Here is a 15,815-nt window from a genome sequence, read left to right on the forward strand (position 1 = left end):
CAGCCCAAATGGTTGCTCAATCAGTTGGTGCAAAAAGCAGCCCTCTGAGGAGCAAACAATACAAAACTTTATCAGGGAAACAAAGATTACTTACTGTGAGAAGCCATTCACTTTATGTGATCAAGGTATCCCAGTACAGCAGCCAAAAAATTGGACCTCCTGTCGCCTAAATTGGCGCAGCTCCCCTGATTTTACTCCTCGCAGTATCTTGTGGAGGAGAGGAATGGCGCCAGCTGCAGTCCCTGGCATCTCCATATACTGCATAGGCGCACCATGCTGACGTCACTCGGACGTGCTGCTGGCGCGTCATGCGTTGCTGCGTCATGTCCGGTCACTCAGATGACAACACCCGGAGACCAGACTGGCAGACAAACGCCGATGTCTTAGTAGGTTTGCAGTTGTGCCATACGTTTTCCATTTTCAGGTGATGATGGATTGAACAGTGCTTTGTGAGATTTTCAAAGCTTGGTTTTTTTTATAACCTAACCCTGCTTTCGTCCCATCTACAAATAGACACATGGGGCACTTCTTACAGGGAAACATCCCTTTTGTACTTGGGTATTCAGATAGCCAATCACTATTAGGTGTCCTTGTAAATTCTGAATGTATTAGAATGTCACCTAAAGTTTGTGCCCTCCGGGTTTTCAAAATTTTTTTAGAGAAAATTGAGTACTGTCCGTGAATTTTTTTTTATTTGCACTAACATACAATTTTTCAGGACAAGCTTTCGGGGTATGTCCCCTTCTTCAAGGTCCAAGCAGTACTGCTTGGACCTTGAAGAAGGGGACATACCCCGAAAGCTTGTCCTGAAAAATTGTATGTTAGTGCAAATAAAAAAAGTATCACGGACAGTACTCAATTTTCTCTGTCACAATTGCACTAATACGGCTACAATCAAATCAAGCAAAATTTTTTTACAAATATCTGAAACGTGTGGTGTGCATTCGTATTCAGCCCCCCCTGAGTCAATACTTTGTAGAAACCACCTTTGGCTGCAATTACAGTTGCAAGTCTTTTTGGGGATGTCTCTACCAATCTACCAAAATCCCACTAAAATACATTTTTGATTGTAACTTGACAAAATGTGGAAAATTTCAAGGGGTATGAATACTTTTTCAAGGCACTGTAGCTGCCAGGAAGGTCTATGCAGGGCCGGAACAAGGAAGGAAGGGGGGGAAGGCAGCAGGAGGGGCTGTGCTTTCATGGGTGGGTGTTGCGTGAATTGGTTTCAAGCAACACTTAAGCCACGTACACACGATCGGATTTTCCGACGGGAAATGTGTGATGACATGCTGTTGGCGGAAAATTTGACTGTATACTCCATCGGGCAATTATTGTCGGATTTTCCGCTGACAAATGTTGGATGGCAGGCTTTAAAATTTTCCACGGAAAAATGCCTGTTGACGGATTTTCCGAGTGTGTGTACACAAGTCCATCGGACAAAAGTCCAAAGTACAAACACGCATGCTCGGAAGCAAGGACAAGCTGGAAGCGGTCGGTCTTGTAAACTAGCATTCGTAATGGAGAATTAACATTTGTGACATGGCAAATTATGAAATCTCGAAATGCAGCGCACAATTCTCTTCTTCTTTATTTAATGGGATCATAATGAAGCCGTTTTGCTGGTGATACTGATGCAGTTATGGCAAACGTATTTTAAAAGGCTTTTATTTTCTATTGATATCAAGAATAATATTATTATGCCTTTTTTTTTTTTTTGGGCAAGTTACCACAACACCATTATCCTGTGGTTTTTAAGATCAAAGATACAACTATGTTGGTGTTGCTTGTCAATTTTACATTGTATTTTTTAAATGTAACTGCCTACTCCCAAGCTGTCATTTACAGTAAAACGCATAGCCAAAAATTATTCTACACAATTTTTTTATTGTGCATTAAAAAAAGAAAACAAATAAAATTAGACATGCTATCTGCCAATAGAAATTAACCAAAAAGTGCATTCTATGCATCCAAAATATAGAAAATATACCAAATCAAATCATTATTCAACCAAAAGATAGAATAAAAGCCTCATGCCTCCTGCTTCTTAATATAGGGGGTCAACAATGCCAAGAGTTGGTGAAAGCAGGGGTCTGTCATCCAGTGCTAATTCAGACAATCATCCGGATTATTCTCCTGGAGCTCCCGCAGCAAAGGCATATGACATAATTGGTCACGATTAAAAAAGGAACCAATTTTTGGTCCAAGAAATCCTCCTCCGCCTATTCCTGGACTGGACTTGGGTCAAAGCAATAACTCCAAGGCCAATAATAAATAACACGTTATCTCCTACGATTCCACAACATGTCTGGTTGACGAACGGTTGTTCAGAAACTAACTGAAAAGAGCTAAATGAAAAGCACGAATCAACACTCACCAAACTTCTACTAACACGAAATTAGCATAAGGAGCCCAAAGGGTGGCGCTAAAGAGAATACATTTTTTTTTTTAACCACTTGCTTACTGGGCACTTATACCCCCTTCCTGTCCAGGCCAATTTTCAGCTTTCAGCTCTGTCCCACTTTGACAATTGTGCTGTAATGCAACACTGTACCTAAATGGAATTTCTATCACAAATAGAGCATTCTTTTGGTGGTATTTAATCACCATCATGTTTTTTTATTTTTTGTTAAACAAACAAAAAAAGGCTGAAAATTTTGAAAGCAAAATGTTTTCCATATTTTGTTATAATATTTTGCAAACAGGTAATTTTTCTCCTTCACTGTTGGGTACTGATGAGGTGGCACTGATGAGGTAGCACCGATGAGTCTGCACTGACGAGTGGCACTGTTTGACAGCACTGATGGGCACTGATTAGTAGAACTGATGAGTACTGATAGGTGACATTGGAGGGCACTGATTGGCAGCACTGGTGATCACTAAGGGGACCGATGTCCCTCTAACAAAATCCAGTTAACGACTTTCTTCTTTTCGTCATGCTGACAGCGTGAGGAAGAAAAAAAGCCATAAACGAGCTTCTGTTACATTAGCCGACAGCTGATTACGTGGTAAAGGGCCCACTTTGATTGGCCCTTTACCCTGCTCTGTGATTAACTGAGTCCCAAGAACTTGGTGATTACAGAGCGAGCGGGCGGTGTGAGAACAAGACGTCCATGTATGTATGCCCTCCTGGTATTTTAAGTCCATCTTTCGGTTACTGGTTAATAATGACAGTGCCATCATCCACATACAGAAAGAGAATGGACAATGTAAATTTAAACTTTGCTTGCTTAATATCACTTTAAATAAGTTAATTTACGCCTTTTTCTGTTTATCCCATTAATACTATTATCTAAAAAGACTTTAGAAAAGGACAAGAATATGATGGGCATTTTGTTTTGAGGATAATTAACCAGGGAGACATTCTGTTTAAATAATGGCATGTTTAAGGCTTCCCTTATTTAGCTAACTTGGTACACATATTTGAAAGCTGTTTTTAGTCAGAGGAATGGAATATTTTTTACAACGCCACATGTGTTGGCAGCAATCTCTCAAGTGATGCTAGTTTGTGTTCAGTTATTTTGCTGAAAAGAGAAGGGTTGAATATAGACGTTGTTAGGGATTTATCTATAAATGTTTTTTTATTACCAAAGTTCTTTCCATTAACATCAACTGTATTTTATTAACGCACAATAAAAAAAAATCATAACATGTAGTCTTCAAAAACAATACAAAATTTAAATATTGCATAAACATTTCAAAATAAAGTGTAACTGAACTCAAAAAGTGACTTTACTGTATGTTTTGTAGGGAACATCTAGAAATGTTCGGCCGGTTTCACACTGGGGCGGTGGGTGCGTCGGCGATAAAACGCTGCTACTTTTAGCAACGTTTTAGCGCCCCTATTCGGCTGCTAGCGGGGCGGTTTTAACCCCCGCTAGGTTAAAACCGCCATCAAAGTGCCTTTGCAGCGGCGCTATGCTGCTGGTATAGCCGAGCTGCCCCATTGATTTCAATGGGCAGGAGCGGTTTAGGATCGGTGAATACACCAAAGATGCTGCTTGCATGAGTTTTTTTTCCGTCCTGCAAGCGCACCGCTCCAGTGTGAAAGCCCTCAGGCTTTCACACTGGAGACACAGCAGCGGCTGTTTCAGGGCGCTTTGCAGGTGCTATTTTTAGTGCTGTAGCGCCTGCAAAGCGCCCCAGTGTGAAAGGGGCCTTAAAGAGTATGTAAACTCAACATTTTATAATCCTGATATATGCCTACTGTACCATGTACTTGTATGAAAAAGTATCCTGTCCTCTTTGTATTGCTTCCTTTACGTGAAATTCCTGTTGTTCCTGCCAGTCCCTCTGCTTTCCTAATAAAAACTGACCACACTAAGCAGGAGAACACTTTGTGGACAGTTCTCTAGCAATGCTGGGAACTTGGCCTGCTCTCCTCCAATGATCAGACTTGTCCTGACATGGCCCTCCTGCGCAGTCATTCACTGGGAAAATCGGTGTTCTGTTGTTTCTCCTCCACCCAGCTCTTATGCAGCTAATAAAAAAAAATGTTCTGTTGCGCTGAAAAGTGTACAATAAATAAAGAAAAACGAAAGCTGCTAACACTATATTGCTGGACACAATAACAGAAAATAAAAGAGAGAAAGTGTAGCGCTACACTTTCTCTTTTATCTTATGCAGCTAAGAACAAAGGGAATGTGATCACTTAGGCTTCATGTACATGGGACGTTTTTACAACCTCTCCTGAACGATTTAACTTGACAGATAGTAACCCATGTTTAAAACGTCCGTTTTGCTGCGTTTGCATGCCACGTTTAGCAACGTTTTCTCTGCGTTTGTGTTTACAAGTGTTTCTAAAAAAAAAATATATATATATCATTTTTTTTTTAAATGGGCAAAAACGAAAAATGCCTATAAACGAAACACGGCTAAACGCGGGTTACCGCATTTGGTGTCTGAAACTTTGGCGTCTAAACTCATTTTTTTGCCTTCAAGAAAAGGCCTATACATGCAACTGCCTAAAAACGACAGTAAACGAACCTGTGTACGTGTACACATAAGATGACATTGAATGAGTTCAGGGGCAGTTGAAAAAAGTGTCCAACTGCCTCTGAACGTCCGTTTAGCAGCAGCAGTGTACATGGGGCCTTATAAAAGAGAGAAAATGTTTATAAATTTTTTTAGTATTTATAGCTATACACAAATGTTTTGAATTTCATTTCTATTTTAAACTGAATGGGTGGTTTTACATATACTTTAACTGCGCCTTAGCAGTACCATGAAAACGTTACCTTTTATCTGCTGTGTGATCTTTAAGACCCCCTTTCACACTGAGGCATTTTTCAGGCACTAAAGGGCTAAAAATAGCACCTGTAAAGCGCCTAAAAAACACCTCCCCTGCCACCCCAATGTGAAAGCCCGAGTACTATCACACTGGGGCACTGCCCTGGCAAGACATTAAAAAATCCTGCAAGCAGCATCTTTGGGGCCCCTGCCCATTGAAATGAATGGGCACTACTGCCAAAGCACTTCGTCAGCCCCACTACATGGGCGCATTTAACCCTTTGGCCGCTGGGGGGGGGTTAAAAGCGCCGCTAAAACAGCAGTAAAGTGCTACTAAATCTAGCGTTGCTTTACCGCTTTAACACTGCCTGCGGCTCAATGTGAAAGGGCTCTAAAGCTGCTCTCCACGTTTAAGCCCAAGCTGGTCAAAAACAAACTATTTACCTTTACTACTAGATATGTGCACTGTATGAATTGTATGTAGCCTCACCTACATACAGTATACAATGCTGTGCTCTGGGAGCGGGATGTGAACTATCCATTCTGCTCCCAAAAGAAAAGTGAATTGGGCTGAGCACTGCTCAACCATTCACATGAATGGATAGAAAGCTTCAGCCTGCCTCTCCAGCTCAGTCAATCAGAGGAAGATTTGTATTCATTCATACAATACAAAGCTCACTGTGAATCGCTGAGCTATGCTCAGCCTGACTTTTGTTCAGGGAGTGGGGCAGGAAGTTCAAGCCCCGCTGCCAGAACAGAGTGGTGTACATTGTAACTGAGGCTACAATGCAGTTCATACAGTGCACACAGCGGGCACATCCAGCTGTGATGGCAAAGTTTGTTTGTACCAGCTGGGTCCAAAAGAACTGTTTGAACTACACTATATAACATGGAGATCAGCTTTTAAAGTGGTTGTAAGCCTCAGACATGAAAAATGAACAAAGCACGTTCTACTATATTGTGTACAAATCTGAATCCGAAACACTGATATCTCCTCTCTCCTATTTGCATCAGTCACTCCTATTTGATTAAGCTGACATCCTGGTTGTATTGAGGCCAGAGATCTCCATCTAAGGTTTTCAGAGGCATGGAAGCCTTGGCAGATGTCTCCTTTAACCCAGGGGTAGTGGTTATATTTAAAGCATATCTAAGCAAAAAAAATGAACATTATATACTCACCTTTCTGTAATTTTCCTTTCCTGGTGCATCTTCATGGCAGCATACAATGGACTGTGGCTCTGCCAGCATTTTCTCTAATTCTTGCCATTTGGGCAGTAATCTGTATGCTGCCATGAAGATGCACCAGGAAAGGAAAATTACAGAAAGGTGAGTATACAATTTTCCATTTTTCCTGGTGCTGCATCATGGCAGCATACAATAGGAACTCGACATATGGGAAGGTGCAAAAAAATATTTGGAAGGGTCAGTAGTGCAAGTATGCACCTGCACAACATATTTTCCAAATTTGACCGTCATGAGCTGAGCTGGGTTCACCTAATAAAGCGTAATGAAGGTGTTTTGGGAGCAAATAGCCTCAGGAGACACTCAGCACTGCGCTGTTCACAGAGCTGGCATAGCCCTGGTTGAATATGTTCTTAAAGCCTCGTACACACTTAAGCCTTGTACACACGGGAAATGTTTTATGTCAGGCTGTTGTCGGAAAATCCGACCGCGTGTATGCTCCATCAGACAATTGTCAGACTTTCCGCCAACAAATGTTGGCTAGCATGTCTTCAAATTTTCCGCCAACAAATGTGTGTTGTCGGATTTTCCGATCGCGTGTACACAAGTCCGTCGGACAAAAGTCCAAAGTACAAGCGCATGCTCGGAAGCAAGGACAAGCCGGAAGCACTCTGTCTTGTAAAACTATCGTTCGTAATGGAAATATCACATTCATGATTCGGCAAATTATGAAATCTAGAAATGCAGCGCACTCTCTTTTACTCTATAATGGTATAATAATGAAGCTGATTTGCTGGTGATATTCACAGAGTTCTGACAAACGTATGTATTATTATTTTTTTTTTTTCTAGTGCTCTCCAGAATAATACATTTTTTTTTCTAGTGATCTCCAGAATAATACTTTTTTTTTCTAGTGATCTCCAGAATATTTTTTTTTTTTTTTTGGTGAAGTTACCACAACACCATTATTATCTTGTATTTTTTAACCTCAAAGATACAACTATGTTGGTGTCCCTTGTTAATTTGACATTGTATTTTTGAAATGTACCTGCCTACTCACAAACAAACAGTACTTTTTTAAGTAAGTATAGCAAAGTATTTTGAAAAATCAAAAATTTTAATTCAATAGGGAGCAGAAGGTCATAGCAAAATCAAGAGTGAGGAAATGATGGAGAAACAGTTGGAATTGGTGAAGCGTTTGTACTCCAGGGCAGACATCAATTATTTGACTGTCAAAATTGGTAACCTGAGGAGTCCATTTAATAGGGAGCACAATACGGCCCTGGACTCTGAGAGATCGGGAGCAGCAGCAGATGACATATATGTCCCAAGGCTGTGGTCTTACAACAGCCTGCGTTTTTTGCCAGACCACACCAAACCCAGGACATCGCTCTCAACACTTCCTTCCACAAAAATGAAAGAAATTAAATCAAAAATGCATTCTCTGCACCAAAAAAAAAAAAAAAAAGAAAAGAAACACAAATTAAACAAAAAGAAAATTATAAATGATATTGGCGATAATCCCCAGCCCAGTGGCCTTGTTGGGGGTGTTGATGTTGCCTTGGCCATGGTCCGCCATGCTGCTGTGGTGGGTGGGGTGACTGTGTTGGTGGAGGAGGATGATCAAATTCGCAGAGGTGCATTTTAGGGGTAATTTGGCCCATCTTCCCCTTGTTCAGGGCCTTAAGGATGATTTTCTTGCACATAATGCGCTGGTCCTCCTCCATTTCTTTTAATTTATTTGCTGTCATGCAGCCAAAAGCCTCCTGGTAATCAGGCTGAGCTGATGGCAGTTGTTGCATGGCGGAGAAATGCAGCCGTGGCATCATCCAGGTTTTTGTTTTTCCTGGCTCTTTTTGTTGGAGGGCGGAGGGGAGGAACCTGGCATTCAGTCAGGCTGCTTGGCATGGCCTCCTCTTGGCTTTGGCTGAGGCTGAGACTTTCCTGTGTATGAAAATGCTACATACTTTTAGGTTTTTGTTCTTCAATCACACAAAATTTTGAGCTCGTGACTGTTGCAAATTGAATGTTAACAAATAGAAAAAACTATCATTCTGACCCCAGCATTTTTCATTCTTGTCCCAATCATTTTTGGCCACTACTGTCTATTGATATGTAAACCACTTTGTTAAAGCAGAAATTTGGGATCAATAACATCTAGTTAACATCATTAAATTTTTGCCCCCAAATATGTTCAACAATGCTATACATTAGTCAAGCTGGGCTCCTCCACATCTTATTCCTGTGTTGAAGGCCCAGGGTGGACCTCAGGAGCCTCAGCTCATGTGGAAGGAAGTGTTGAGAGCGATGGCCTGTGTTCGGTCTGGTCTGACAAAAAATGCAGGCTGTGGTAGTACCACAGCCTGGTGACATGTCATCTGCTGATGCTCCGGATCTCTGGGAATCCTGGACCTTTTTGCGCTCCCTATTATATGTGCCTCGCAGGCTACCAATTTTGACCTTCAAATAATTGATGTCTGCCATAGGATACACAGGCTTCACCAATTCCATCAGTTTCTCCATCGCTGCTTTCCTCTTGATTTGATTGGAGTAATCCTTACATTTAACTTGCCATAGACATGGCAGCTCCCGGTATTGTTGGATAAAGTCAGGGAGGAAGTCAGGGGCAGTAAATTTATCCACCATTTTATCTGCAAGACACAACACAAGACAAACCCTAATATCAAGCTAAACTCTCATAATCTTGTCCCAATATAGGCCTCAATCTATAAGCAGTATAGGCCACTAACCACTGATGCCCCAATTTACAATTGTACCTTCGTTTCAACGTTCCTTTGTGCGATACTGATCTTCCGTCCTCCACTCACAGATCGTTACTACGGCCATTGCAGCGACCGCTCGTTATGCTTTATATACACTGCGCATGTGTCAAACTCCACCCCTGTCCTTCTTTCCAGTGTATTCCCCGCCTCTTCTCTTTCAGGCCAGTGGGAGAGCAAATGGAGAGACAGCAGGTGCATGCTGATAGCAGCAACGATGAAAGCCCGGAGCAAGGCAGTTCCAGATCCAGGAGGAGATATTAGGCCTCAAATATGTCCTTTGAAGAGATGGTGGAGATGGTGGACATCTTAAAGAGGACAGACTATGATGGGAATCATGGACCGTACAGAAACCCAAATGTCAGAAAGGCCAAGATCATGGCTAAAGTTGTCAGAAGTCTGCACAAGACTTTTGGGGTATGACGATCCAAGGATCAATTGAAGAAACGCTGGTCAGACCTGAAATTGAGGGAGCAAGATCAGTATAGAGAGATCAGGAAAGTGCTGCAAAAAAGTATTTGTTGTGTGTTGCTATTATTATTATTATTATTACTTTCGTGCTGGTCCATGTGCTTTTCTTTACTGTTGTACAGTTTAAAATGCCAAGTTTGAGGTTCGTGGACACAGGAATCATTCGTGGGACATTAAACGTCGTTCGTTCGACCACTAATACGTAGTTTTTGGGAGATGCAGGTTAAATACATTTGTTCAGGCCTATTTTGATTAAAATACGTTTATTACATTGTTGTCTAGATGTGTTTGAAACTATAATGAAATGACAACTTTATTCAGTGTCAAGAGAGGACACTCAGCAGCTGTTTATGCATCTGCACGCAGGAGCACTAGTGTAGGACACCATAACACCCTTGTTATGGTGTCCCACGCAGGTGTTCCAGTGGATGCTAGGGATCTCTCCATTTGTGAAACTTGCACAAAACAGGTAAGTATTCCAGCTTTTGAAAGGTAAAAAATCATGTATTCGGCTTGGAACTCTGCCAAAACAGACAATTGGAAGACACTTCCAAGCAATGTTTCAAATTACTATTTCTAGCCTAACATATCTGTCTGCTAAGTATACCTTTTTTGTATTCACATAGGGGAGAAAAGAAAAGAGACATCATCATTAACCCCACACCTAATGAAGAAAGGCAACTCACCACACACCCTGAAGATGTGGATGCTGATGTTCAGGAAGTGCTGGGTGAAGTGGTAAAAATGGTGTCGACCACAGGTCAGTGTCTGAGACCACAGCTTCAGGTAATAGATGGATGCCTGCATATTTTTAATACATGGTGTGCTTTTTTATTTTTAGGTAATGTGGATGTTGTGGAAGAAGAAACTTTCTTCAGCAGTGCAAGTGCACACATCCTGATCAGGGAGATCATGGTTTGTAATCGTGATTTGGAACAAATGAAACAAAACATCCATGATGTTCAAAAAAGACTGAGCAACATCATCAATATTTTAGGGAAAATCTAAACAAAAATAACATTTTATAGTTGTTATGTTGTACGTGTTTTTAGAGTTTTAAATGAATTGCAAAGCCAAATTTTGAAGATGCACACAGTGTGTCAACTTGTGCTATCTCCCATCATGGGATAACAATGTACGCAAGGAAGGGGTTGCACCCCCGAAACACGTCCATTGATCCCCCATGATGGGAGATAGCACATGTTGACACACTGGGGCTTATTTCAAAAAGGCCAAACCACTTTGCCCTACAAGTGCAATGCAAGTGCACTTGTAGGGCAAAGTGGATTGGCCTTTCTAAAATAAGCCCCAGTGTGTCAACATGTGCTAGCTCCCATCATGAGGGATCAATTGATGTGTTTTGGGGGTGCAACCCCTTCCTCTCACCTACTTTAGTCTGGAGGAAGGGGTTGCACCCACAAAACGCGTACATTGATATCCCATGATGGGAGATAGCACATGTTGACAAACTGTGTGTTTTGGGGCTTTAGCAAAATAGATTTAGGGAAAAGACACACATTTTAGGCATGGGATCATGAGGGAAATCCAAATTTGGAGTCCCAATTTGTGTGCATCTTCAAAATTTGGCTTTTAGAGGGGTGAGATGACCCCATCTGATGAAGGCAAGATCAACACAGTTTTGACATACTAATGTCTCATATGGCCTTCACTTTAGCAAAGTCAAACTTTGTAAGTTCCTGAGTTGGGGATGTGTATGTTATGTTTTTAAACATGCCTGTTTAGCCCCAAAAATGGCAAATTAATGCCAAACATACATGTTATAAACTAAGATGTTGGTTTGTTCAAAAACTGTTTATGACGCACATGTGAATGTGCTTGGAGTAAAATGTTTTATATTCAACAATGTGTGGCTTCTTATTTCAATGCTCAATACTAGTGTATTTGTTAAGTTGGTGTAGTTACAGTGACAATGTGCTGTAAAATATACCAAAATCAGGCCAGTTTAGGGACTCCAAGCAATTAATTCAAGGAGTTGAAAAGGATGAATATTTTTATCATTAATGCATTACATACATTAACAACAATAACATATTGTGTGTGTAGCAGACCCACAGCACAACATAATAGCTGAAGAACAGATTGTCACCTCATGTATCCAATTAGTTACGTTTGCACTATTGAAGAAAATGGCCAAAATTAAAAGCCCATTTGAGAACCTAGGAGACAGATAAGAAACACAAACAGTAATTCAAATGAAATATAAGTTTTTTTTTTTTTTTAAACTTTTATTGCACATCCGCCATATTTTGCTGTAAAGCAATTGCCCCTCTACCCACAAAGTATTCAACATATTTTTGCCTGACTACGTGGGCAATTTGGGCGGGTAAGCTGGCACGACCACTTTCGAGAGCAGTCATCACTGCAGTTTCAGATGAAAAGTCGGCCTCAGTCTAAACTGAGGCCAGATAGTTGGCTGCATTCTTCCTTAAAAAGTCGTATAGAATTCAGCAGCACAACACGACGTGGTTCAGTTTATATTCAGCCAGGTTAATGGCCGTTAGGAAGAGAGGTAACCGGCTTACCATTATGCCAAAGGTATTTTCCACCACACTTTTGGCATGAGACAGGTAAGAAGTGTCATAATACAAAAATATGGATACACACTGTCCAAATTTAAGCACATTTTTACATTCTGAAATTACCAATCAAGATAATAGGAGACCACAACTTTCAACAGTACCATTTGAAAGTATTCAGGCAGGCCCTTGCACTACATGCTTTGGCGAATTAATCCATACATATGACCACAAAAGAGGTATAGTGTGTATGGGTTTGGCAAAGTCAGCAGATAGAGTATTGGTATCGGTTGACTTAGCGGTTGGGGCGGAGGGAGGGTTCCAAATGAGTTTGGGCCCCCAAAAAATAGCCTCTTGCACTCGCCTGAATTTAAGGACACCAATAACATTTGTACACATTTTAGGGGGTGTTTAGGGTAAGCACTAAAATGGAGCTGACTAAATACATTGTTAAGTTACTAGGCTAGGTGTGTATGGGCCCGGTATAGCATACTGGGGAGGTTAGTGAAGGCAAATATGCATGAAGGACAAAAAAGGAGCATTATACGCTTACAACATGCATGAGGACAAAGAGGACATTCACAGCATATTACAATAATGGTAATTATGGAATGAAGAAATTAATACAATACATTATCCAACATTTGAAGCCCACTGTATACGTCTATTCTCTCCTACTTCCCTAAGAATTGCTGAGATCTACTGGCCCCCTGGACCATTATCAACTTTCCTTGATTAGTTTTCTGCCTGGCTACCCTACTTCCTCTCTTCAGAAATTCCCACAATCCTTCTCGGTGATTTCAACATCCCTGCTAATACAAACACTCCTGCTACTTCTAAACTTCTTAGTCTAACCTCTTCATTCGACATAAAACAATGGGTACAGGCTTCTACTCTGATGGCAACACCCTTGACCTTGTATTCTCCTACCTATGCACTCCATGCAACTTCTCAAACAATCCTTTTCCTCTCTCCGACCATCACCTTATTAGTTTCTCCCTCCCCCTGTCTTCCACCACCTTTCCCTCCAATCGCCTAACCATCACCCGTAGAAATTTTCGCAACTTCAACTCCTCTCTCCTCTATTCTGCTACTGACCACCTCTATGACAAAATCTCACCTCTGTCCTGCCCCAACCAAGCCACGTCCATCTACAATAAATCCCTGTCCTCCACCCTGGACAAGCTCGCTTCCCTCACTACACGCAGAATCAGGCCTCAACCCCTACTACCCTGGCAAAAAGATAACCCTAAAATTCTCAAAAAACGTAGTCGCGCTCTTGAGCGTCTGTGGCACAAGACTAAGTCTCTCAAAGACTTCAACCAATACAAATCTGCCCTCCAAAAATACTATTCTTTCCTCCACACTGCCAAGCAAACCTATTTTACAGCTCTTATTAACACCTTCTCATCTAGTCCCCGTAAACTCTTCTCTACCTTCAACTCTCTACTTTGTCCTCCACCGCCTCCACCCACTGACTCACTCACTGCCCAGGAGATCACTAATCACTTCAAAAACAAGATTGATACAATCCGCGATTAAATCTCCGCTCTACAGGTATCTCCCCCAGCTAAGACCCCATGTCAACAGGTACAACTGACACTCCCCCTATTCAAATCTGCTACTACAGACGAAGTTGCTAAACTCCTTTCTATCGCCCACCTAACCACCTGTCCCCTGGACCCTATTCCCTCTCATATGCTACGGTCGCCCTCTGACTCCATCCTACACTCTCTAACCCACATCTTCAATCTCTCCTTCACCTCTGGTGTCTTCCCCAATGCTCTAAAACATGCACTGGTCACGCCCATACTTAAAAAGCCGTCCTTGGACCCTACCAATCTTAACAACCTATGCCCTATCTCCTTGCTCCCCTTTTCCTCTAAACTCCTTGAACGCCTGGTTTACAACCAACTGAGTGACCACCTCATTAAAAACAACCTTCTTGATCCCCTTCAATCTGGATTTCGCCCTCAACACTCCACAGAAACTGCTCTTTTAAAACTCACAAATGACCTACTAACTGAAAAAACCAACAGACACTATTCTGTACTCCTACTTCTGGATCTTTCAGCTGCCTTTGACACGGTTGACAACCCCCTCCTCCTCAAAAAACTTTACTCCCTCGGTCTCCGTGACTGTGCTCTTCAGTGGCTCTCATCCTGTCACGGAACGTCCCACACTCCGCTTGAGTGCTTCCGTCATATACCACTTATTCCCAGTCTGTATACAGATATCAGAGAATCCAACCTCTCTGAGCACAAAACAAGGCGACACTTGCTTGTTGCTAGCATGGACTCACTTTATTCAGAACCAGAATACAGTCTTATATACAGGAGAAGATGAGGTTCCACCCTCCTGCTCATATTACTCTAACAATACAAACGTAACCTAATTAACCTAATTAACATGAGCTAATTAACTAATCCTTTATACAGCCTAGGTGACTGCAGTGGCGTAGCGTGGGTTGTCAGCACCCGGGGCAAGGCAAGTAATTTGCGCCCCTCCCTAACCTGCAGACTTTTAGCTATCCCTGAGTCCCTTCAAATACAAGTACTACTGACCTACCTGATTCCTATACTGACCACTACACTGAGAACTACACTGTCCACTACACTGACCACTATACTATACTGTCCACTATACTACACTACACTGACCACTATACTACACTATACTGACCACTATACTACACTACACTGAGAACTACACTGACCACTATACTATACTGTCCACTATACTATACTATACTGACCACTATACTATACTGTCCACTACACTACACTGTCCACTATACTACACTATACTACACTATACTGACCACCATACTACACTGTCCACTATACTACACTATACTGACCACTATACTACACTATACTGACCACCATACTACACTACACTGTCCACTATACTACACTAACAACTATACTACACTACACTGACCACCATACTACACTGTCCACTATACTACACTGTCCACTATACTACACTGACCACCATACTACACTGACCATCATACTACACTATACTGTCCACTACACTACATTGTCCACTACACTGACCACTATACTATACTGTCCACTACACTACACTGTCCACTACACTACACTGTCCACTATACTACACTACACTGACCACTATACTACACTACACTGTCCACTATACTACACTACACTGACCACTATACTACACTACACTGACCACTATACTACACTATACTGTCCACTATACTACACTGTCCACTATACTATACTGTCCACTACACTACACTGTCCACTTTACTACACTACACTGACCACTATACTACACTACACTGTCCACTATACTACACTACACTGTCCACTATACTACACTACACTGACCACTATACTACACTACACTGACCACCATACTACACTACACTGTCCACTATACTACACTGACCACTATACTACACTACACTGACCACCATACTACACTGTCCACTACACTACATTGTCCACTACACTGACCACTATACTATACTGTCCACTACACTACACTGACCACTATACTACACTACACTGACCACCATACTACACTGTCCACTATACTACACTACACTGACCACTATACTACACTACACTGACCACCATAC

The 15,815-nt window shown here is 41.7% G+C and overlaps 1 protein-coding gene across 1 annotated transcript in view; it reads left to right on the forward strand.

Moving 5' to 3' along the window:
- Positions 1 to 308: 308 nt before the first annotated feature.
- LOC141145973 (dynein axonemal assembly factor 6-like) overlaps positions 309 to 15,815 on the forward strand; it is a 31,261-nt gene continuing 15,754 nt past the window's right edge. Inside the window, exon 1 of the mRNA XM_073632760.1 lies at positions 309 to 386. Within this exon, the coding sequence (XP_073488861.1) occupies positions 309 to 386 (78 nt within the window). The remainder of the gene's footprint in view (positions 387 to 15,815) is intronic.

Source organism: Aquarana catesbeiana, linkage group LG05 (genome assembly GCF_042186555.1).
Source record: "Aquarana catesbeiana isolate 2022-GZ linkage group LG05, ASM4218655v1, whole genome shotgun sequence".
Classification (NCBI taxonomy): Eukaryota; Metazoa; Chordata; class Amphibia; order Anura; family Ranidae; genus Aquarana; species Aquarana catesbeiana.